This window comes from Dermacentor albipictus, chromosome 4, assembly GCF_038994185.2.
Source record: "Dermacentor albipictus isolate Rhodes 1998 colony chromosome 4, USDA_Dalb.pri_finalv2, whole genome shotgun sequence".
Taxonomy (NCBI): domain Eukaryota; kingdom Metazoa; phylum Arthropoda; class Arachnida; order Ixodida; family Ixodidae; genus Dermacentor; species Dermacentor albipictus.
The window spans coordinates 173,233,431-173,258,128 of NC_091824.1; the positions used below are offsets into that span (position 1 = coordinate 173,233,431).

The 24,698-nt window shown below is 46.3% G+C and overlaps 1 protein-coding gene across 5 annotated transcripts in view; it reads right to left on the minus strand.

The window, feature by feature from the left end:
* LOC135913585 (uncharacterized) overlaps nt 1-18,585 on the minus strand; it is a 38,265-nt gene extending 19,680 nt beyond the window's left edge. The window contains exons 1-5 of one of the 5 annotated variants that reach the window (XM_070538181.1): nt 18,551-18,585; nt 8,315-8,515; nt 7,253-7,425; nt 3,447-3,626; nt 628-741 (exon numbers count right to left, since the gene is read on the minus strand). In XM_070538181.1, coding sequence (XP_070394282.1) covers nt 628-741; nt 3,447-3,626; nt 7,253-7,425; nt 8,315-8,515; nt 18,551-18,581 — 699 coding nt within the window. In that variant the 5' untranslated portion in view covers nt 18,582-18,585. Of the gene's footprint in view, nt 1-627; nt 742-3,446; nt 3,627-7,252; nt 7,426-8,314; nt 8,655-18,550 lie in introns of those variants that run through there. The other 4 variants (XM_065446096.2, XM_070538182.1, XM_065446097.2 and 1 more) reach the window with 4 other exon arrangements.
* Nucleotides 18,586-24,698: the final 6,113 nt, after the last annotated feature.

Genomic DNA, 24,698 nt, shown 5'->3' on the forward strand with positions numbered 1-24,698 from the left:
GATAACCTGTGCAACGCACACGAACTCACTCCACAAGGCGCAATAAAGGCATGCTCTACGAAAAGCCCCCAAAACCAGCGGTGAGGGGAACAAGCGTGTGCCGCCTTGCCTGGATTTCGTCACAATTCAGAAACAGGCAGTAATGCACGGGAGCACAGACGGATACGACGAGTAAAAGACTCGGCGTTTTTAAGCCCATACTAAGTGCAATTATTCACTGGTTACGAGGTTGTTTTATTCTTTGCGCTTGCGTTTCGCCAGACCATAGGCGGTAATGTCCAGACGCTCGAAGTATACAAGTGTTTATTGTTTGCTGAGTGCGAAGAAAAAGGCCGTGGGCATCGTAACTGTCTCGCGTTAGCGCGGGCACTTGAACTGTCACGTGGCTGGGGAAAATGGGAGATGAGATGGGGGGAGGGAGCTTATAGGCAGAGCGACTGCTGCTTTGGGCCATTTGCAAGAATATCGGATTGCCGTTTCTGGCTTTTCATCTACACGCCTGCGAATTCACTCGATTTTTCCTTTGAAGGAGGCATGTCCACAAGGCCACTATAATCAGGTACGTCTCCTGCAATCTCTGCCCGAAAGACAGCGGGGATGCAAGCAGCCAATGTGACCCTTCTTGACCTTTGTCCTTGCGACGTCCTTCTCGTCACCTAGCTTGGGCGCACGGGAATGAGAGGCAGGTGGGCGCAGCCGGGTCTCCGGAACACACAGACTCAGAGCGAACAGGCACGGCCACTGCGCGATGCATGCACAGAAGTCTCAGTGCACCGGTTAGCCAATATCCCGCCCGACTTTACAAAGCACATACTCAGAATATCATGTTGATTTTACCGCACAGTGATAAAATTCGTGTTGGGCGTGAAATAGCGCGCGATCTAAAACAAGCAACCTGTCCTAGCTGTCGCTGCGCTGCATTCACAATGTCAACATGGCCTTAGAATGGGCAATCAGCCCGAGCCAACGCTTCCTTTATCATTCCCCCGTCGTCACTACAAACAAACAAACCAAGTTTCGAAGTAGCGATAGAGCAGATATCCCGGTAAACGTATCATCATCGACCCAGAATGGGCTGATTCCTGCCGCGTCTATACGGATGCTGCTACCTTAGCAGACGGCGAAGGGACGTCGTTTCTTAGCCCTACGCATGATTTCATCAGAAATTGCCAGCGTTGCATATCTACAGAGGCCAGCGCTTTAGTAAAGGCACTTCAAGCCATCCACGACGCTGTGCAGGATGTTACCTCTATAGGCTGCCTAAACTGAGACGCTGGGAGATATTCACTGATTCCTTAGCGGCCATTCAAGAACTCAAGAATGTTCGAACAGAACTGAAAATCTGTGAGAGGACACACGCCCTGCATCACGATAAAGGTACTTGCGTCAAGGTACACTGGAGAAAGGGAGAGAGAAACAGAGAGATAAAGTAAAGACAGGGAGGTCAACCAGAGATTATCTCCGGTTGGCCACCCTGTACTGGGGGAGGGGCAAAGGGATGCGATAGGTGAGAGAGAGGAAAGAAAAAAACAGAAAAAAATCCCAACAACATGCAGCAAGCACGTGACGCCCCCTCAGGCATAATGTTCGTTCGCCGCCAGGCTCGGTGGCCTGCCAAGCTCGGCAGGCAACATTGGTCAAAGCACCGCAATAAATACCGACGAGCACGGCTGCTCGGGGTCAGTCATCGTTCAGCACCACCACGCTGCGGAGCGTCCGTCTAACGGAAGGTGCCTCAAGCCCTCCCTTGTTCACGAACCCGGGTGGATCGTGGCACAACGAAAACACACACGTACACACGATACAGACTAACTGTTTCTGTGTGTGGGCACTGTCATGCAGTCTGCGAAGGCGTTCCTAGTGTTACGCAGTGTCACGGTACAGTCCTACACCACGCGATGTACATTCACAATTGGTCAGAATGCCCCGTGTCTTTTAAGTACCGCAGCAGCGCCTTCATAGCGGATCGCGCTGATGTTCGCGTAGGCCAGTTTCCAAGGATGTTGTTTTATGTTATTGGGGGCACTTGCCCAGCTTGTCTAGGGTGGCTGAGAGGATTGCTCTTTGCGGGTTGAAACGAAGGCACTCACAAAGAAGGTGCGCGATTGTTTCATTGCACCCGCAGAAGTCACAAAGTGGGCTGTTGGCCATTCCGATAAGAAAGAGTACGCATTTGAAAATGCGACTCTAAGCCATAGACGGACTAGAATGGCACAGTTACATCGTGGAAGGTCGGGCAGAATACGGAGCTGCAACAGAAAATCAAGCCAAGGAAGGCATATATACGAGAAGTAAATCGAAATAAAAATAAACGAAAAAACAACTTAACCCTAGCTGGCAGGAGCCGAGCCCACACCCTGCACCATACCATGTATAGGGTGCGGTTTAAGCTCCCTGCACTGGCGGCAAGTTTCGAGAAGTTACACGGCGTCGCTCCTGTTGCAATGGGTTGATGAGGCCTCTCAAACGGTCGACAAGAGTTGCTTTTTTATTTTAACCACGTCTTTCTTTTTGTCCCTTTAAAAACTGAAAGAAAGGTTTGATTGGCTGAATGAAAATTCAAGCACCTCGGTTCCTCTTCTTCTCGATCATTACTTGCTTAACAGACACACAAAAGTATGTAGAAAACAAAACCTTTAGCAGATATAGTTAAGACCGCTTACATGTGGCGATGCGAAAGCATTATGTCGTTTGTAGACCTCCGAACGTCATGAACGCGCGCATTTTATACACTGATGACGTGGCGCTACATTCTCCCCGTCGGCTGCGCCATAATATGCCCAAGGACGCGCGCACATGCGCTAGGCCACACCCTTAGTCAGTCCGATGGCTGTGACGTGACGTGGCAATGACGCACGCACTAGGCACACCATTGGTTTATTGAGAAAGACCTTAATGGTCGAAAAGCGAGTTGACTCGTTAAACAATCAGCTATGATTTATATTTATTGAAGGAATTAATAACAATTTCATAACTAAGTTTATTCAGATTACTAAAACTAATGGTGGTGCTGGGACTGCTAAGAAATAATGCTAGTACTTGGATTGGTCAGACACAACCGTGGAGCCGCCATGGTGTCGGGTAAGCGTGCTCGTCTCGCACCCCAGAGACCCGAGCTCGGTTCCCACCAAGACCGAAATGTGCCGAATTTTCTTTTCAAAGTCAATAATTTACTTTGCTTACAGCAACCTCCATGAGAAAATTGACGACAATCCCAGCATTTTCTGACGTGTTTTTACGCTTTGCGCCGTCAACCATTTTTGGTACCATCTTTCGGTCACGCCGACTACGACAGATTTTCACTTAATGGGGCATATAATGCTTTCGCATTCAAAGCTAGCATTACCGCCACATGAATGAAATCAAGGATGCAACATGCTTTCGGGGTTGTGCGCCACCAACTGGGGTGTCAGGCAAGACACACCAATGCACGCCGTCACACGTGCCTGTTTCTCGAAGAGCTGGATGTCACGTTGGCAGCGTCGCAATTGGCTTTTGCTGGGCAGCATGTATCGAAGGTTTGGCACCGGATCGGCCAGGAACACAGTGCCTGGTTGCCAGCGCGAATCTAATTCCTGGCCCAGCAGTTCCAGTAGAAGCCACAAGCTCACAAGATTCGGGTCACCCTGGATAGTCAGTGAAATTCGTGCAAGGAGCATTTTCGAAAGTTCTATTCTATATGGGAGGCACTATACGTGAATCATATGCTGTTCTTTTCGGGTGCACCTGCAACTGACGACAGGCTGCATGGTGATATCTAACTCATGCGCTTGTAACATGCTTAGATGCTTATAAATAAAAGCTCCAGGACAGAGAATGAGTAAATATGGGAAGCGCTAACTATAGTGAAAACCAAGACACGTACGACATTTAGTGATATAAACGTGAGCATATGTCACACCTCCGCATACCTAGAAAAGTTTATCGCAAATAACCAATGCATTCCGTTAAAAATTGCGCATAGAACTGCACGTGAATTACGCGTTTGAAATAGATCAGTTTCGCAGCAAAGAAAGCTTTCTTCAGAAATAGTGTCTTTGGTTTACATGCTCTTCATATATTTATGTCTTGCTAACAAACTCATTCAATGCATTTTCGCTTAGTTTCAGACACAAGGTAATGACTCCCTCTCTCTAATGACTCCCTCTGGTGCTGAATTCACTGCTCTAACAGTCGCGGTGATATATCTGTAAGGAACATCTGTGCTCCGGAAGTGCGGAGCACATGTGGCACGCATCAACACCGCGAGCTCAAGTCAACCCAATCTATAAAAACGCATTTTTAATCTACCATGTGTCCGAGCTAACGTTAGCCAGGCTGCTCAACGAAACAAAAGATTAAGAAAAGGTGGTGCAAGATACAATTATAACGCCTGCGGTGTTAGGTTGTCAGAGGCGTGAAGACTGAACATCGTGACTTTTGGGATCGTATCTTGTACCATGTTCTTAAAGTTTTAGAGCGCAACTCTTAGGCGCCCGTTCCTGTGTTTTGCGCCGGCGTCGGCTTTCGGCGTCCTACGTCGGCGAGCGAACGAGCGAACGAGCACAGCGAAGCATGAAAGAGCGAATGCGCAATGGGAGATGGAAGACTGCGTAGTGAAGAGAGTGCGAGGAGCAAGACGAAGGAGGAGGTTATGGCAAAAGCGCGAGAAGAAAAGGTCAGTACCGCACAAGACGGGCTCTGCGGAGACGACAGCTACGAGATGGCGCCAAAGTAGCGTGCGTCGTTTGTTCAGCGATACCATATATGGAAACAAAGCGCGGCATGAGCGGAGGTCTGTCTGCGGCGGCTGTTGTGAATCACGCCCACGCGTCACCCACGGGCTGCCTCTCGCGATCTGCCGATTGGCGAGGCAGTCGCGCCACTCTTCGCTCCATTTGCAATGTGCCGCACGAGACAGGTTGTCTGCGCCAGCCAACATATGGCGAAATGAAAACACGTAGGGAGCTGCGCTCAAATTTCGCGTTAGGGGGTATCGTAATCGTTGATGATTTTTTTTTACAGCGAAGCTGTCTATGGCTAGGGCCTAGGGATTTCCTGGTGGCGTAACGTCGACGTGGGTCATGTTCCCAAATGCAATGGCTCATACCCCCTTAAGGCAGAGGCTACACTCACTCACTCAGCAAAGTGAATCGAACAGTACACACGTTTCTTTGGAATCACGCTTACAATATACAGAACAGCATACATTTCAATAAAGAACAAGCTCAAAACAAGCATCCGAACCACACAATTGATGATAAGGCGCACCTGTACCTACATGCAATGCGAAGCACGTAGCGCTCCTCGCCTATGTTTCCAGGTAAAGATTAGTGTTGAGCAAACTGTCACGGCGACGGCAACTTGATTTAGCATATGAAGCAGGGAGGAACGTAACTGCACTTTTATATGTAAAAGAATAACCCCCCTAGCAAGTGATTTGTGCTGTGACATTGCTATGGGAAGGTCACGTACACAGTGAAGACTCCTGAAGAGCAGCGTGCGTACGAGGCGCGCAGAATTTCTCTTATCTCTTGTCTGCTCCTTGTTGGAGCATGAAGTAGCAGCGCAAGCCAAGTCCCCGGCCGTCGAAACGTCTTAGGCTAACAATTAGGTAAAGTCCATGTGAATGTCGCCAGGTAAATAATTTCAACCTTCGTCGCAATGGGTAATGGCTCTAGTTGTCGTTTACAGCTTCGCTGTCCAACCACCTTCATAGGGTAGATTGGAAACCATTTTCTATTAAACATCTGGCACACCTTATAGAAAATAGCAACAACATCACCTTCGAGGCGACTCAGCTCTCTTGAAGTAATTCAGTGATCACGAACATGGTGATTGGATTCAGGTGCATGCTTGATTAAATCAAACAGCTACAATCGACTTTCGTTAATTCGACTCTTGCGGGACAGCAAGATTTGGTGAAATTACCCGAAAAGTCGAATTAACAAACGACCGGAAAATGAACGAATTAAAGATTTTTTGTTGCTTGAAGTAGCCTGTAATGTCTTTCTGTTCCTCGCTCACAAAGCGCGTCTAAAACAGCGCGAGGCGAAGAGCACCGACATGTCTAAATACAGACTCAGCGTGACACGACCTAAAAGAAGCGCCAAAGAGAATCAACTTTTACTGAGCCCTTAGTAAAGGTTGGTGCGCGCTGGCACCAGATGGGCTGGAACCTTCTTCTCAGGTCCCATATGCGTCCAGCAGTTCCTGGCCCCTCGCCGCCAGGGCGAGCTGGGTCTGTAGGTCGGGTCTGGACAACAAGGTCTCCCATCGCTCGGGGAAGGGGGGTGAGGGGGGGATTAGCTTAGTGCACTCTGCAAGGATGTGTGCTGTGGAGTGCCTTCCGATCGTGTGCAAAACGGGCATGAAGTGTCATGCTCTGCTGGGAACATCTTGTGCAAGAGCATGGGATGCGCTAGCGACCCCGCTTGCGCGCGTCGCACGATCGTTTGCTGCCTTCGGCGGAGTTGCGGATGCGGACGGGGAAGCATCTGCCGCCTCTGTACATTTGGGTGATGTCTTTGTAATTTGTCGCGGGGTGCGGTAACGGGTTGCTTCACAAGCCGAAGGAGCGTCGGCAAATATATGTTAAAAATAAATTTATATAAAACAGATTTACGCCTATATAAACAGTAGCATCTTCTGCTGAATTTCTTGTGTTTTCAATCTTATAGCAATCGCTACGCGGCTGAGGGGACGCCGGAGGGGTCGGTGTGGATCGAGCTAACCGAAACGGCATGCTTTCATTTCAAACTGAACGAGTTATATTTTTTTTCTTGCAATGCGTGATTTCTCAGCGGCGCTTTTTACTGAGTTGTAATTAAGCAGAAAGTTGAATTACCCGAGATTAAATTAACGGCACGTACTCATCTATAGAGTTATGCGGCTACTGAGTTGAGCTTATTACCGCGGTAATTTCGCAATGACGAAACGCAGCGTCAGTGCGCTGATCATACGCCACCTAATAGTCACGCTGTTATCCAAGCGCACTTGGCTGCCCTGAAGCGTCCGATTCAGAGCACCTCTCGCCCGAGATCACCGCGCAGCCTAAGCAGGATGCGCCGGCGCCGGATTAAGCGACGCTGTCAATGCATCGGAAATATGTGTGATGGGGGTTTGTCTTTGGGGAACCGGTAATATTTTTTCGCGAAGACAACAAATGTACTTTTTACAGCCGTGGTGGCGCGCGGGAAGCTGTTTCGAAACTACATAAACATAAACTTGCAACCGGTAGAAATCAATGTCGCTCATGTGCACGAGCACGTACCTTTAGCATTTCCTCGACGTGCTGAGTCGATTCTACGGGCCCCGATGTCTCCTCGTCCAAGTGCAGGTGGCGGGCAAAGTATGCCAGAACCAGCTTCTCGGCACTGACCATCTCGAAGCCAAAGCAGTTCGCCAAGTCGTTCACTATTTGGCCTTTGCGGGAGCCGGGGCCTCCTGCGCGATGGCAAGGTGGGCGAGCGTCGGCAGCAAACGTGAGGCGACTAAGGCAACGCTGTACGAAGTGCGAATTAAATAAATCTTTAATTCGCGTTAGTGGGCGGTCGATATAAGTATGTATCATAACATTTTATCGCACACGTTTACGTCACCTAGAAGCGAGACCTAAAGCATGGATGAATCACGAGTGTACAAAAATGAGCTACCAACCACCTCTAGCAATCACGTTGTTGAATCACTCCCTCGTACGTTATCTTGAATTCGCATACACGTTCTAAACGTTAACATTGCTTTCAAATTTCCCTTTGTACATTTACAAACCGCATTTACAAACTATGTATAGCCTCGTTTAATCACAGCAACTGCAAATTGCCGAGAGTCGGAGTGCTGAGAGAATTGTGCGTACAATAACGTTATTAGTATTTCCATGGGGAGCGGGACATCCCTGTTTGTGTTATCACAAAAATGTTGAATCATAAAGGTCCCGATGTTCCGTGCAGCGGCGCAGTGAGCAAGCCTGTACCAAATGTTTCTAATTTCGAGACCATTCGAAGACCGCCTTACATTGCCAACTCAAACAGCGGTATCGTATGCGCAAATAAATTATAAGTTCTGTGCTCATACCGCATACATTCAACATTTTCACGTATGAAGAATTTGCAACATCTACACCTGCAGACGGGCTTATATTACGACGGAATGCTTTGAATCAGTCTGCCTACGAATTTTTACATGAAAAACACTTCTATAGTTTCAATCGTGTCCGCGTTTTCTTTTTTCTGGAAGTGAATAATTCGAGATCAGTAAAATTTGGCCCCACAGCGATCTAGCGGCAATAAGTGATCGCAGTAGTGAGCGTCAGCACAGACTGCCCAAGCTCGCTCACCAAAGACAAGGATGAGCCTCTTCTGGGAAGGCAACGCGACGGCCGCCCTCACTTCGCTGCCGACGGCCACGTCGACCGCGGGGCCGGTCCGCCGGCGACGAGCGCCACACGCCAGCGCTGCGCAGCCCATCGCCTTCGCAGTCCCGTCCGCGAAGGCCCGCACGCCACGCCTGATGCGCCTGAACAGCCCATGGCGACACTCTACCGTGGCAACGGTCAAATCGGTGTTCGTCACGAAGTGTCTGGCAGGCACGCGATTACGCGTTATTTTTAGCAGCATGCACCCGATCGGCTCGAGCGCGCTGTAGCACTCGGTTCCAAATAAAACAAGTCTATACAACTATTTCCACCGGAGATGACCAAAGAAAAAGTGTCGAATCGATTCAATGATTTTAAACCAAACTACACATACGGCTATAGGCTCAGCAAAGGTGGTGGTGTTGCCGCTTTCGAGATGTCGATCAAGCGCCGCTCGCCCCAGCAGGCATACGCACATCTATAGGGCACACCACGGTGACTTGTTCCGCCTGATACCTTCAACGAGCCGATTGCAAAATTATAGTTGCCAGTCTTGGTGTCTTGCGTTTGTTGATACCTACGTTTTTTTTTTCTTTATAAAAACGAACTTGATGTATATTTTTGCCTTCATTTGTCCAGCAAATGCTGAATGTTCAAGGCGCCACGGACTTGTTTTGATGTGCAACCCTTGTTCGCAAGACCACGAAAGTGAGCTAAAGGTTATTAGAATAACCATTGCTTAGGTCAAGGTCATGTATAATAACGGATTTTGATTGGTTTCCCCAAACTCAGCCATTTCTGAAAACTTATGTCAGAATATCATCTGGGAACTGCATTTTTCATTCGAGCCGGCCAGGTTTCTTGCGTAGGATTTTCGGGTCGAAGGTTTCGCGCTGCTTTTAAACAACAATACAAGCAGGTTGGTTGTGTTTGTTTCTAAAGATGATATCCGCTTGCAGACTTTGATTTGAATATTTGGTAACTAACTACACCCTGTCTTTGGTATCAGTATCGCTGCTATATGATATCTGAACAGCGGTTCGCGAGAAACATTGCGAGTTCTCACTGCCAACAAATCTCTTTCTCATGAACGAAACTTATAATCTACCGAGCATGTACAAAACGACGAGCAAAATGACAACAAGGTGAAAGCGCGAGCCGGCGGTTCGACGAGTGGACATGTCTTTTTCGAGGCGACATATGCTTTCCTCGGCACAGTATATATAGGTAGGCTTTCTCTAAAGGGAAGAGAGGGTAGATCGAATGCGTGCGACAACCAGCGAAGCATGTTGTCGCCACAAAAGCATGTTGTCGCCACAGGCGCAGAACCTTCAGGCACCTTTAAAGTGACATTAAAATTAAAAGCCCGGCATATAGTTATACACACGAAGTGAAAAATAGCTTTACTTGCACTATAGTTCCGATGTGATTTATGTGTTTGAATGTTCCTTCTGTACGAAACAATATATCGGCGAAACGGGACAATCAATGAACGTCAGATTAGGCGGACATCGCGCGGACACAGCTAAAAAGGTTTCCAAAGCCGTCGCCGAGCATTTCAACCAACGAGGTCATAACTTTGATGAACTTAAACTCTACATCTTACAGTCAAATTTCCGTTCTGAACGAGAAAGAAAATACAGAGAATCATACCTCATCCATAAGTTCAAGACATTGCAAGCAATAGGCATAAACGTTTCAAAGGGTACATTAGAATCTATTCGCTATGCTCAATTTCAAGCTATAAGCAACAACACTTAGTACTTCGTTTGGTTGCTCTTGTTGGTAGCTCAAGTCTCTTGTTTTTTTTTTCGTTTCGTTTACTTCGCCCCTCCGGCCTTTTTCTTCTTTTATTTATTTATTTATTTATTTATTTATTTATTTATTTATTCCATTTCAGTATTTTCTTATATTTGTTTCACGAGCACCAGTTTCTACGGCTCCTTCTATTATCTCCACCTGCGGACGGGCTAGATGGTGCATTGCAGATCGACGGGAAATAAGCGCACAGGAAGACACACACGAACAGCCGAGAAAGACAATAAGTGCCTGTCCTGTGTCTTCCTGTGCGCTCCTTTCCCGTCGATCTATTATCTCTTTCGCACATAAGGTAGCCGATGACCACAAGTTGTTCCACTCCACACGTTGCGCAAGTTGACCGCACGCCGTTGACACGCCGACAGACACACGGCCACTCACACGTGAAGGACAGACGGCTCTGTCACCGGCCTTGTGCACAGCACTCCTTCATTCTCCATTCTACACCCTCGCCGTTGACACAGCTTCACTCTTTTCCGCACCCACCCGATTTACCCATTCTCCCCTTTCGGCGAACTCTACCCATATATACCGTGCCGAGGAAAGCACTTGTCGAAACGCTGGCTCGTGCTTTCACCTTGTTCTCGTTTTGCACATCGCCTTGAATTTCCATCTCTCGCTTTCCTCCTGTTTTCCCCCCAAATACAAAGAAATACACAGGCATTTCACGTAGATTTGTCCAGAAGTTGCACGACACGCTTTTTTTTTTTCGACAAAATACTACGAGTAGCGCCAATGTCTCGAATCAGACGCTCAGCCAATGAATGTGTTAAAAGCGGTGCTAACCTCACTGTGCTAGTTCAAATGAAATGTTTTAATCACCAGCTGGTTCCTACATACTTCAAGGTTTCAGCATGTCGCCCAATCTAAATAATTATAAATTACTTGTGAAATTGAGTACTCGTTGGCACAATCCGGCTTGGCGAACAGGTGACGTCCTATTTTGAATCGTTCTTAGATTTTCGCTATCAACCGCCGGAGTTTTCAGAAAATCTCTAAATCTTATTTTTGTGTGATGGCGAATAGTACGTGGTTTACGCGGGTTTTATTTGGAGACTAGTGTGATTGAAGTGTAGTATTTTCTTACGAAAGAAAAAGTAAAGTTGGAAGGCGATTCAGCCTCCAGATGAAATATACGCGCAAGGCTACACGTAGATATATACAAGAAATAACGCGGACAACGTTGAACTTCAGCTGAATTTTAGTCGCAGAAAGAACACTCTTTATTGATGATGGCAAGTGAGGGGAATTAAAGGCACACTTACACACATATTGTCACATAGCATCACCTCGGCAACATCAATTATCTCTAGTGGTTATTTATTTATTATTGTTAGAGCGGGAGAAAAAAAATTGAGAGATATCTACACGAAAAGCATTTCCAGCCTCTGCGAAACAGTTCGGCTGAGTGGCATCCTGTGAACACATTGGCGTTGAGTCTGCTCCATTCACCAATAGTTCGAATGAGACATGAACACTTGAATTTGGCAACCCTTGGTGTGTAAGAATGAATGGCACGATGGTGATTGGTATGAGCTGATACTCGTACTGGACATCGTAGATATACGTCTGGATTTATTTTCAAGTTCCTATTATAACGCTCGTACAGGAATTTCAGCCGCGCTATTTTTCTTCGTTGAGACAACGGTGTAAGACCGGTTCTGTCAAGGAGTGCCGTCACAGACTGTTCACTGTCGTAGCAAGAAAGAAATTAACCTGGCCGCTAACCTCTGGATTCTTTCCAATTAACTCATTTCGGTATGACTGTTAGGGTCCCAAATTATACCTGCATGTCTAGTGCTGGCGTTAATATAGTTTTGTACGCCGAGAGTGTGACCTAAGGAGTGGCCTTGTGTAGCTTTCTTTTTAGGAAACAAAGCTTACGTCGGGCGGATCCGTAAATGTACTCAATATGTTTGTCCCACCACAACTTATCGTTAACAGTGACTCCCAAATATTTTACATGCTTGGTACGCTTGATTTCTTTCTCATAATAGTATATGGATAATGCAGGAGGAATTTGTTCTTTGTAATTTTCATACAGGTAGTTTTTGAAAATTATTTTCTTCTCACGTGCAGTGCACCAGACGTTGATTAAAAACTGAATTATTGGATTTTATGTGTCAGAACCTGATTATGAGGCACGCCGTATTGAGGGACTCCGGAAATTTGGAGCAGCTGGGGTTCTTTAATGTGCAGCTAAATATAAGTACACGGTTGTTTTCTCATTTCGTCCCCGTCGAAATGCGGTCGCCGTTCCCGGGATTCAATTGCGCGACCTCGTGCTCAGCAACCCAGCACCATAGCCACTAAGCATCCACGCCGGGTACCAGTCGTTGACAGCTTTGAAAGACTCATTCAAAATTATTTCGTCACCGACACTTCTCAGGCAACAAAACAAAACGCAGCCATCCGCGAACAATATCACGTCAACCAATGGATGGACATCAACTGCAATAACCCCAATATACAATAACATTAGCACAGGCCCCAAAACTGACCCCTGCGGCACACCGACAACACGCGCAATGTTGATGAATGGCTTCCACATAATTCCACAAATTGATAGAGGTTTTGCAGTGAGCTTGAACCCATTTAAATACCTGAGACTCAACACTAAGGTCACATATTTTTTCAATCAGCTTGACATGGCGCACCCTGCCGAAAGCATTTGAGAAGTCTCTTGCCATCAATCTATTTGCTGCCGGGAATTGAAGGCTGTTGCAAAGCTATGTAGTGTTTCAAACAGTTGGGTTACTGTCGACAAGCCCTTCCTAAATCCGCGTTGTCTTCTGAAAAACACGTTATTTTCTATTTATTATATATGTTCTATATATGCTATATATATTCTAAGTGCTTTGCAATCACATGTTCCATAATTTTACATGCCGTACAAGTTATTGAAGTGGCACGATAATTATCCACAAGGAGCTTATTACCTGTTTTAAAGACATGTACCACTCTCGCTAGTAGCCAGTCGCATGATACTTTTCCTTCGCAGAGTGACAAGTCAAAATATTAGCCAACAACTCTGATACCCAGTCACAGCAGCGTTTCATTCATTGGGTATAATATCTGGACCTGGGGACTACTTGGTGTTGTCAGGATTGGGAGGTCAATCCCACCGCTCGTAACCAGTTGTCAAGATTGGAGTCGCGCATGAATTAGATGGTAGCTGGCCCATGTCTTCGTCCAACTTATCCACGCTGAGGACGTTGTTGAAGGGAAGGACTGCTTCTCATCGAGAACGAGGAATATGGGTTTATTTACAGTATCTAGATAAGGACGTTGCAGTTCATCAGTCTAGCATGACTGCGAGAGAAAGTACCCTGAGCAGCCGCACAGCAGCGGTTTATAAACACTCGGTCCTTCCTCGATCCCTAGGTGAGGGAAACGTTCGACTAGTAGACGAGCCGCCTCTTTGCGAGAGAGCTTACACACACACACTTACGCACAGGTGCACGGTCCCCAACCGAGGCCAGACGGTCTTCGCAGAACTCGGGGCTTACTTCAGGAACGGTGCGTGGGAAGGGGCCTCCAACTACGTTCCCTCACAGCAGACCGGGTCGGCGGTGGCATGTTCCGTCACAAAGCCTGGTTCGTCGAACTCATCTCGGCAATGCCGCGACGCAGAGTGGCGGACGCAGCGCATTGTCCTTGGTACACAGTAGACTTAGTGACGCCGTTTGGCTAGAGTATGACGGTGGCTTTGCAGGAAAAGTCGAAGCCGCTGTCGCAACTGGTTGGCAAAACTTGCACCTCAGCGGGCAATTCTTAACAGTGTCTAATTTGAGAAGCAGTGCCATTATACCTTCTCTTCAAATACCGAGGTTGCTTTTATCACCCGAGTGTCTAGTTAGCTCTGAAGCATTCTTAATTTATGGAATTAAGACAGATGTGAAGTACTGAACAAATGCTTCTTTAACCAGTTGAGGTTCACTACACGTTTCAATAGTACGCTTTTTACCGCACTTTTGGAATCACTCATGGGCCGCCAAAAGTTCTGCGGTGACGTTGCCATACATGTGGATAAAGTATTACTCACATATAACATCCGAGCCTTCTTTAGTTCACTGCTCACCTGAGAACTTAAGTTTGCAGTCACTGCAGTATTTCTTGGCTTATTCTTATGCCTTGGAAAGCATTTTTAGCACCAGCGAACAAGGAGGGAAGGGAGACGACACCACAATGCGCTATGTTGGGCGTGTTGGTAAAATGACTCGGTGGCGCATTGTGGTGGCGCCTCCCGTCTGTTCTTGTTCGCTGGCGCTAAATATGCTTTCCAAGTCAGTTTACCAACACGCCCAACAAATGGCAATGCTGAAATTTATTCGTATGCGCACGGCGCAATCGCCGTTTGAGATGGATCATGTTCCGCGTTATCCATGGGCTAGTTGTTTTTTTTCTAAGCGCTTTGTTTTTGGGGCAAGAAACGCGATAAACAATCTTGTGCGGTAGATTTGAAGTAATTCCAACGCTGTTCGATATCATTTGTTGTAGGAATTGCGTCAAGCGCTATCTCTAAGCAATCTAAAATGGACGTGTCGTCTGCACTATTGAAATTGTATACTTTTGTGATCGGGTAGCGTACCAAACGCTTGTTATTGAGTTTCAGGGTGGTTAAGATAAGCTTTCGGTCCGAAATCCCTTGCTCGACGCTGTTTTCATGCTGAAAGGATCCTTGGGATAATAACAGTGAGCCAAGTAGTGACTGACGGGGCCCCTGAACTCGTGTTGGCTGTTAACCAATCTGTAATTAGTCGTACTTCGACATTGTTTCGAACATGCTTATAGCATGCAGCTTATCAAATATCCTGAAATTCGAGCACCCCGTCCATGCCAGGTAGGTTAAAATCCCTTTTCTAAATTAATTTACTTCGGCTGTTCATGACATTTGATAAGTGGACATCAAGTCTATCAAATACCTCCAATGAGCTTCCTGAAGGCCTGTAAATAGCGCCAACAATTAACGGTATTTCATTAATGAATAATCGGCACCACACATTTTCACATCCGTGGGAGCTTAGTAGTGGCTCATAATTCAGTGTTCTAATTAGTAATGCAGCGCCACCGCCTCTCTCGTCTGACCGTCGCTGCGAAGAAAGTTGTACGAACGAGGAAACACATCGGCGTCCGCTACATCAGGAGACAACCAGGTCTCAGTAATAGCAGTCATATCAGGTTCATGTAGTAATACCAAACTGTCATAATACTTCGTGCATTAACGTTGATTAGTCTGATCTCACACGGCTTTTGACGTCATGCAAGGTAGGAGGAAGCATCGTTATAACTGTTTGCAAGCTTAACCCGCGAATGCTATGTGTAAGCAAGGCGGTTCATAGAAAGTTTGTCGCGGTTTAGCTTTACCTTGACACCACTGTTTATAACCTCCTGCGCAGAGCGCCAAAGCAACTTTCCTTATCCAAGTGTTTCAGGTGAGTAGTCATCAGATACACAAAAATCAGTTTTTTGTTTGCTGCAATTATTGATTATAACTATTTTTTCTTGGTACTGATAGAGCCTCATAATTACTGGCCTATGTCCTATTCTTTTTCTTCATTTGACCAATCCAGTGAATTTACCGAGGGCACAGTGACGTCAAAGGTACCAGGGAATATTTCTTCCAACACATTTTTTAATATCTTTTCTTATTTTGTTATTGCCCTCGGAGACGCCGAAAACAACACGACTGTCTTTCTATCAGTCAGTCTTTGCTGTTGCTGTTCAACTGTACGCTGAAAGCATTGGACCGTACATTCAAGGGTTGTTAGCTTAGCGGTTAGCTCAGGAAGAGATTCAAGCTTGCCCTCGATACCTGACAGTTTCGCCTCTATCTGCGTTTGCTTATCCAGGATTAGTTGCATTAGCTGTTCCTTTGATGGTCCCGGATTGGTCTCGACGTCCCCTGAAGGTAGAATAGAAAAACGCGACCACGAAACGCTAAAGATTCCGAAAATGATTACAGGGAACGACAGTATAAGAAGGAAAACATTATTTGAGCGAGAATATGATAAAGGAATGTAATATCCAACCTCCAAGATAATCAGGCATGCCTGAACGACATAATCGCTGCAGCACTGCCGCTTCCCACTGAATACGGGTTCAAAAATGGTCGCTTGCACTGTGCCGGATGACGATCCTCGGTTTGGGCGTTTCCACGGGCTGCTGTCGGTGATGTGATAGTGTCCTGGGAACGATGAATCAAGCAAAACTGAATTGAATTCTGGGGTTTTACGTACCGAAACCTCGATTTGATTTGGAGGCACGCCGTAACAGGGTACTCCGTATTAATTTTGACTCCCACGGAATCTTTAATGTGCCCCAAACGCACGGGGCACGGGCGTTAATCAGGCAACACTGGAAGTCAGTCGCTTGCTCCTTGCGTAGCCATCAGTAGCGGCACCATCTGTAGAATAATCCAGGCATGCTTGAACGACATGATCGCTGCTGTACTGCCGGTCCCTCTTGCGCCATTTCTTGCGCCATTCTTGCCTGCAATTATGCAACCGGTCCGCAGCCACTCTTCCTGCTGCGTACTGCCAAGTGCCGTTTTGCGCCTTGCACCACACTATTGTTATGCTCCCGCAGGCGGCCATTCCCGCTCTGCGGCACGTAGTATTTGCGGCACGAAAGCGTAATCTTGTATTCAGTCGGAAGTCAGCGCTGTCCGTGGTATTTATTCTCTATGGTCTCGCGCTGTAAGGATTTTAGGATGATAAATCACCTGGCCCCAGCTTTTCCCTTGCTAAGTTATTTTTACAGTTGAAGTCGATGAGCGAGTAGAGGGTGAGAGTGGGGTGTGTGAACCATATATTTTATTCCGAGACACCCGCAGCATCTCATACGACAGCGTCTGCTTCTTCGACCAGAGGCACAGCTTCTCAACAGCAATGTCAAAACGGCGGCTGCCATGAGGGAAGAATGCCAGAATGCATACCACACGTACCACCGTACCACCCGTACCGCGCGGTGGTACTACTGGTACCAATACCACCGGCACCGCATGATGGTACCATCGGTTCCGACACTACCAGGAGCGCCGATACCACCGGTACCAGATCTACGGGATCGGTACACATTTTTAGATTTCCCTATCTCCGGAATCGGCCCACAAAAGAAGCTAGAAACATACCCGATACGGAAAAGTGTGGTTAATTTGCAAGAAAGCCTTTGTCTTGAACATTTAAGATGTCGGTCCGAACCACTGTGCTCTAGCCTGCTACTAAGTGTTGGGATAATCGGGAAGGGAAACAAAAAGAGAGGGTGTGATGATGATGATCATGAAAAAAAGTATATTTTCGAGAGAAAGTGATATAGATATGCAGCTGCAACAAATGTTTCCAACTTTCTTTTCTCTTTTTCTTCCTCACAAATGACCGCTCTACAATCCAAGGTTTAAAATTTTTTAATGTGGTACAAATTACTGTACTCAATGAAGTAGTGAAGATCAGGCATACAGCTGTGCTGAAGTTTCGCTTTAGTTTATCCAAGTTTGTGGGAGGGTCCCATAATTTGATTCTGCAATTTTGTGTCATGAAAAAGGTTAGTACGGCTCAAACACGGTATTTGCATTCTAAATAAGCGTGCTCAACACAGCAAGTCGCCTAGGATGGCTGTCAAAGTGACGCAGTTATGTCACTCCAGGGATGTGATACAGTCGAAACACCACAACATTATAGTTAAATGAAGCGAAATATTTCTTCGTTAGTCAACACGAGTAAATGAAGGTCTTATTAGTTCCTGAACCCCCATCCCCGCCTCGAATAGTTCATTGCCGAAAAGAATATGCAGCCGCTTTTGTGAACTTTCTTATGGTGGGGGGAGGGAGGGGTAATCATCCGGATATGCGATTTTTTTAAAAGCGAAGCTTGTATTGATTCACAAATGGTGTTGTCGTGGTCACACAAAAACCCAGTTGCTCCCATAGCAGAGCAGCTGCGGGAAAGGGTGGTTCGATGAGTCGACAGCTGCGTCGGCGCCAGAGCATGAGTCAATAGCAAGGATTCCAGCTGCATAGGCGCCTGCTCACGCTACGCGCGCAACAAGTCAGAACCGTTTCGCTTCCACCGGGGAGGGAAAGGCCAGGAAAGGGTTTCGCGCGCATTGCGCCGGCTTCGTTTCCGTTCCGTTCAGTCTCGGAAAACGGATGGGACGGCCACGCGTTGTGCGTTCTCCGGAGGAACGGGCAGCGTTCGACGAGCGCGGCGGGAACTCGACCGTCAAAGGCCTCGCCGTCGGCACGCCGATCCAGCCGTTAGAGCCGCCGAAGCCCAGACAATCCGACAGCAATGAGAAGATTCCAAGGTGAGGGAGCGAAAGGCCAAAGCAATCCGTCAACGTTACCTGTTGGTAAGTTAACAGTGACGAAGTTCAGGTGCACGCAGGGCAAGCTTCGCTTACCCCCTTTTCCAGTAGAGGAAGGCTTGGTCATTTTTTGTCCGATAATTGAATAGATGCCACGCTGACGCAAGAAGGGCCGCGCTTGAGAATGGTAAAGGACACGATCCCCTCGCGTGCTCGCCGAACTGCGTATCTCTTAATGATGGTGACTGCATTGAATTTTAGGCTGCACCCACATGACCGGCAATGAAACGCAAACTTCGCATTGCCAAGCCAGCCATGCCAAGCGGCATAACTTTTCTTGGGTATGTTGGTGTTTACTGTAACGCAACACACTTGTAGTCTAAAATTTTAGAAAAAAAAGAAGAACGAGCGAAATGGAACAGCCGCCAGAGAGACAGGCGCTGCACTTAGAACTCTTTTTTTTTTTTCGAAGCTAACAATGCGACATATACAATAAGAAGAGCGAACGCGCGGTAAGAAGCGGCCACGAAGAGCAGAAGAAGGCATCAGCGCAAGGAACTTAACAATCTCATTTCGCCATCACATGAAGAAACTGAGGCTTGGCTGGCACAATCTTGACTCGTGATTTTAAGGTTAAATGCTGTTAACAGTTTCCGAGCAGTTTTATCTTTATTTCTGTCCAGGATTTTCACTTCAAAAGAGAGAGAGAAATATAATAGTTTATCGAAATGATGGTTCTATAGGCCCATTTGGGGAAGTAAGTAAATGGGACAGGACTAAGTATGGCCCACTATTTATAGTTCCTGGTTCCCTAAGTACGGCTCATGGTGAGTTCAGTGACTGTTCGACATTGGCCCATGATCGTAATTACTCCTTGAAATATGTCACCTGCTTAGGTCAGTACATATCCTGGAATTATTTTAGTCCTTCACATCCCCACACGAGGTGATCATTTGCAGTTACCTTCCATGAACCTACATAACATTTTACTTGCGGAGGTGATTGCGGGCGGTCGGTGTCATCGCACTGTCGCCGCCACTGCCATAAGGCGATGATGTCGTCTGTCACGGCGTAACCTGCTCTTGTCTTATTTATAAGTACTTGGGCTCCTGAGAGGGTCCTCTAGGAAGACTGTCTTCTGGATCTGGAATCGCAGCCAGAAGGTGTTATCCGGGGCCTTTGTGGAGGTCCTCTTCCGTACCTTGCTCTTGAGTATCCGGGTACGAGCAGATCAGTTCGGAGCTGCGAGTAAGTCGATCCTCGGCTCACCAGCTCGCGGGCCCGCTCGATGTCGGGGTTTTCAGCAGGGTTTGGCACACACTTTATGGCATTCTTGCGATCTGTGCTCTTTAAAATACGCCTGCATGCGATCTTGATGCTGTAGGCCATGGTGTCTTTACATCCTTCGTATCCTTATAACCTTTATATTAGGTCCCTTTATATCGCGCAGTGTTACAGTGTTGTCCTAGTAGAGGATAATATTTCTGCACAGGCACTTGTCCTCCGTTGATGATTGACCGAGCCAGATGAGTGCCTTCCGAAATTGGGTGAAGTTCCAGTTCTGTCGTCACTGGGTCATGTTTTCAGTCCATCACTCTCGTACAGCGTGCTTTCGAAGCAATCCGCGACCACCGCCGTTGAGGTACAGGGGCTCCAAGAACTGTCAACGTACTCGTACACGCGGAGTGCAGGATCTTCGGCATTCGAAGTCATACATGTCCGATGGTTCGCCGTTGGTGCAAGTGCATTTGTCGGTTCGCCTTACCTGGAAAGGGCTTCGTGCCTGCCACGAGCTCATTTTCCCAGGGTGGAACTTGAGAAGGTAGGCTTTTCAGCCTGCTACATTTGTTGTAGCATTCGTTTACGAATGGCTGCTGAGCGCACGCCGTTCTTATGGTCCTTTTACTCGGCTCTTTTTCATCGCTTTGCGCTCTTTTTTTCGAGCATTGCGTTTCAATTCTAAGCCGTTGTCGGGTATCTTGCTCTCTCTGAGCTCCTGTAGCAAGGTTTCCGACACTGGCGTCAGCCCCAAACCAGGAAACCTTTAAAGGTCGCTGGAGCTGTTTATCAAAACTAATTTTTAGATGGTGAATGCACGATGCTCTAAGTGCGAATTCTGAGCTGATCGCTGCAATGCCTCTTTTTCACAATCTTAGAGCGGACGGAGTCATAAGGCGAAAGCTCTTTTCTCGCATTCGATGAACAACACTAGCAAACATGTTTGTTTAAAAACTTCATATTTTACTCTAGACACTGCAGGCTAGTTGTCAACCAGTGGTAGTGGTAATAACCTTTATTGAAAAGGTGAAGGAGGGAGGTGGCTGAGGGATAGGGTTCAAGTAAGCCGGAAGCTAATGTGTGAAAGACAGGCCATTGTCGTGAAGCCGAAAAAGATTTGATGCCTTTGGAATCGCATCATAATCACTTAAAAGAAGTTTCAGTTCGCAATAAATAAAAAAACTGTCCACATAGCTAAAAACGTGTGCCTTGGAAAGCAGTCGTCAAGAGTTATGTCCATTTCAGAAAGAAATAGGCCACAAAAACAGAGGTACTACGCGCGAACCGATGCATATGCCGACTTTTGAAAATACAGCTGGTCGTCAAAAAGGATAAAAGTGCTATTCTGACATGCATACAGTAAAGTCACAGAATAATCAGCGCTCAGACTAACAGAAAACTCAGATTTACCTCTCGTATCGATACGTGCCTTGAAGGCAACAAGCAATTCGCAATGTGGGATGGAATAAAACAAACTGTTTACGTCAAAGGAGAAGGCAAAGCCAATATTATGATTGCCATGAATAAAAAAACTTGTGATTTCATCAGAGTAGGCCCCAAGGAAAGAATCCTTAACTTCTAAATTCTTAAGGTGCTTTAATGTAAACGTACTGAACTCAAGTTGCCAAGTTCCACGTTCGCTAACTATAGCCCTAAAAGGAATGTCCTATTTGGGCGTACTTACACTGAACAAAACAGTGAGAGAGTCATTTTTGCATTTTCCTACACTCCTAGCTAAAAGTTTAGGGTCGTTGTTCTCACAGGACTAACAAAAAATATTATTTGGCGCGTGACGACTTAGCTTTTGCGGGAACAAAGTTCTGCATATGTTATTCTGCATATTGTAGTACTGCTTTCCCCGCTACCGTAACAGCCCTACAAGGCTTACAGGATCGTAAATAAAAAAATAATGGCGCCAAGCGATTTTCTTTCCGCCGCGAAGGAGAGGCAAGAAGATTAAAACGGTATCTAAACGTAGAAAGAAATATTTTAAAAAGACGTACACATGCATACACATAAAAGTACACGGTAGTGTCAGAACCGTTCATCTAGGCCGTTTGACCGAAGGAACTTCAGTAGCACCTTCGTCGCTCATTGTGGCTGTTTACGACTTCCCGGGTGGACCACACCCCGCCTCCCCGTGAAAGCTTTAAAAACTATGGCAGCCGCTTCCCGTGCATCACGTCAAATGCTGGGCGAGGCATAAGCCTACCAAGGTCTTAGTTCCTTCAGAAATATTAAATTGCATTTTTCACTCTGTCGTTCACACATGCCGTTCTCGATTCGAGCTAAGAAACATTTACAACAATGATTTCACGAACATTTCTGTACCTTCTTTCTTAACCGCAGGTACATTGTAGCGTATCTGTAATAATAGGTTTTACTGTTGTTTACGTGTGGTGTATAAAGATACTCTCATACCTATCTGCTCTAAGCCCAATTACGGCGATGTGCTTTGCTATAAAAGTTTAGCTTACTGTGCAGTATATTATTTTAACCTTTGTGTGAATAAACGCGTGCAATATGCAATATCTTAATTTCTTGAATATTTCACTTAAATGAAGCGTTGTTCTCAAGTTGCTTGCGCTGTGCGTAATGTCTGACGTTTGTACTGAACCATAATTACCGTGTTCCTCTTATCTTCGTAAAGCACAACTTATCGGTGAGTATGAGTGTATTCTTGCAGCATTCCGAAGAAGTTGAATGAATGAATGAATGAATGAATGAATGAATGAATGAATGAATGAATGAATGAATGAATGAATGAATGAATGAATGAATGAATGAATGAATGAATGAATGAATGAATGAATGAATGTGGTTTAGTGGCACAAGGGCCAGACATAGCCAAAGAGCGCCAAGACAGTGTTAGTGATTTCGGGGTGGAATGATGAGTTCTGTGAAGAAGATGTGGCTTGGCTGTAAAGGGGCCTAAAAATAGTCGCGATAAAGTGCGTAAAATCTACGTGCTATAAGATTATGGCGATGACTAATGACGAATACTATGAACATTAAAATCCATCGTAGAAGAGTGATGCATTATATAAAATATGCGATATGCTAAAATTGTCTAAGAGCACTACTGCCACACCAGAGCCCGTGAAACACAAGGGCCTAGAGGCATGTGCTATACGAAAGAGCTATAGCAGTGGCATCCTCTGAAAAGAGGACCCGCTACGAACATGTGGGGCTAACAACATGCAAGAAAACATCTTTCAGAAAACTTAGGACTGCGTTGGTGTCAAATAAAGGTTCTGGGCCGAGTAGCCGGGATGTAGGGGGATGTGCTGCCGGTATGCTAGAGAAAATGTTTCCTTCTTTCAGATTCGGCTGCCCGACACTCCAGGATGACGTGGAGGACAGTCAGCCTCTCCCCGCATCTACCGCAGGTTGGAGGATCATTTTCAATGAGTAAAAAGTTATGCGTGCCAAATGTGTGTCCCATTCCGAGGCGACAGAATAGGACATCTGTTCGCCGTGATTTTGTTACGGAGGGCCAGGAACCTAACTGTGGCTTTATCACGTGCAGTTTGTTATTTACTTCTGCGTCCCATATACGTTGCCAGTGGTTTCGCAGTTTCCTTCTTAAGAAAGGCTTCAGGTATGTGACAGGAACCGAAGCAGTACGATTAACTGCTCGCAGTGAAATTGATGTGGCCATCTGATCCGCTAGAACGTTACCCTCGATGACCCTATGTCCAGGCACCCAGCATATAATCACATGTTGATTAGATATATATGCTTTACATAGCACGGTGTAGAGTTCGATAATTATCGGATTATTGTGGTTACATAATGACATCAAGGCCTTCACAACACTAAGGGAGTCCGTATACATAACTGATTTCTGGAGTTCTGATTTCTTTATATGCTTTACAGCCGACAACAGTGCGTTGGCCTCAGCCGTAAAGATACTAGTTTCCGGATGCAGCACATCGGTTTCCGAGAAGGATGGACCGACGGCTGCATAGGACACCCCGTCGTGTGACTTCGATGCGTCTGTGTAGAACTCCGTGCAGGAGTGTTTATACTGGAGTTCCCGGAAATACATTTGGATTTCAGTCTCTGGAGCGTGCATTGTAACTTGAGCGAAAGATGTGTCGCATTGTATCAGCTGCCACTCCCAAGGAGGTAGCAGATTGGCTGGATGCATTAGGCGAAGCTCGAGGAGTGGAACATTCATTTCTTCACTAAGCTCCCTCACACGCAACGAGAAAGGCTGTCTTACGGAGGGACGATTGCGAAAGAGTGTAGCAGATGTCATGTCGTTAACGGTGTTAAAACACGGATGTTGACGATTAGAGTGGAATTTCAGAAAGTATGTTTGGCTCATGTATGTTCTCTGCAGATGAAGTGACCACTCATTTGATTCTGCATGTAAACTTTGTATGGGACTTGTTCTGAAAGCGCCAGTGGCCAGTCGGATTACTAGATGGTGGACTGGGTCTAGCATCTTTAGTGCGCTCGGGGCGGCAGTGTGATAAATCACGGCACCATAGTCTAGTCGTGATCGAATGAGGCTTTTATAGAGATTTATTAAACACTTCCTGTCACTACCCCATGTAGTCTGGGATAGAAGTTTCATTATGTTCATTGTTTTTAGTTGATTTTAGAAATTTTTCTTTAAGATGTTTAATGTGGGGGACGAAAGTGAGTCTGTAGTCAAGTATAACACCTAGAAATTCGTGTTCTTTGTTTACAGGTATCTTTTGTCCACGCAGTTCTATGCAAGGATCGGGGATAAGTCCTCTCTTTATTGTAAAAAGAACACAAGAGCTTTTGTTAGAATTGATCTTAAATCCATTCCAGTCTGCCCACATTGACACTTTGTTCAGGCCATGCTGAACCTGTCTCTCGCACACTGCGAGGTTACAGGATTTGAAAGCTATTTGTATGTCGTCCACGTGGACAGAATAAAAGATGGCCGGTGGTAATGAAGCGCGAAGCGTGCAGCTGAGCACACCTC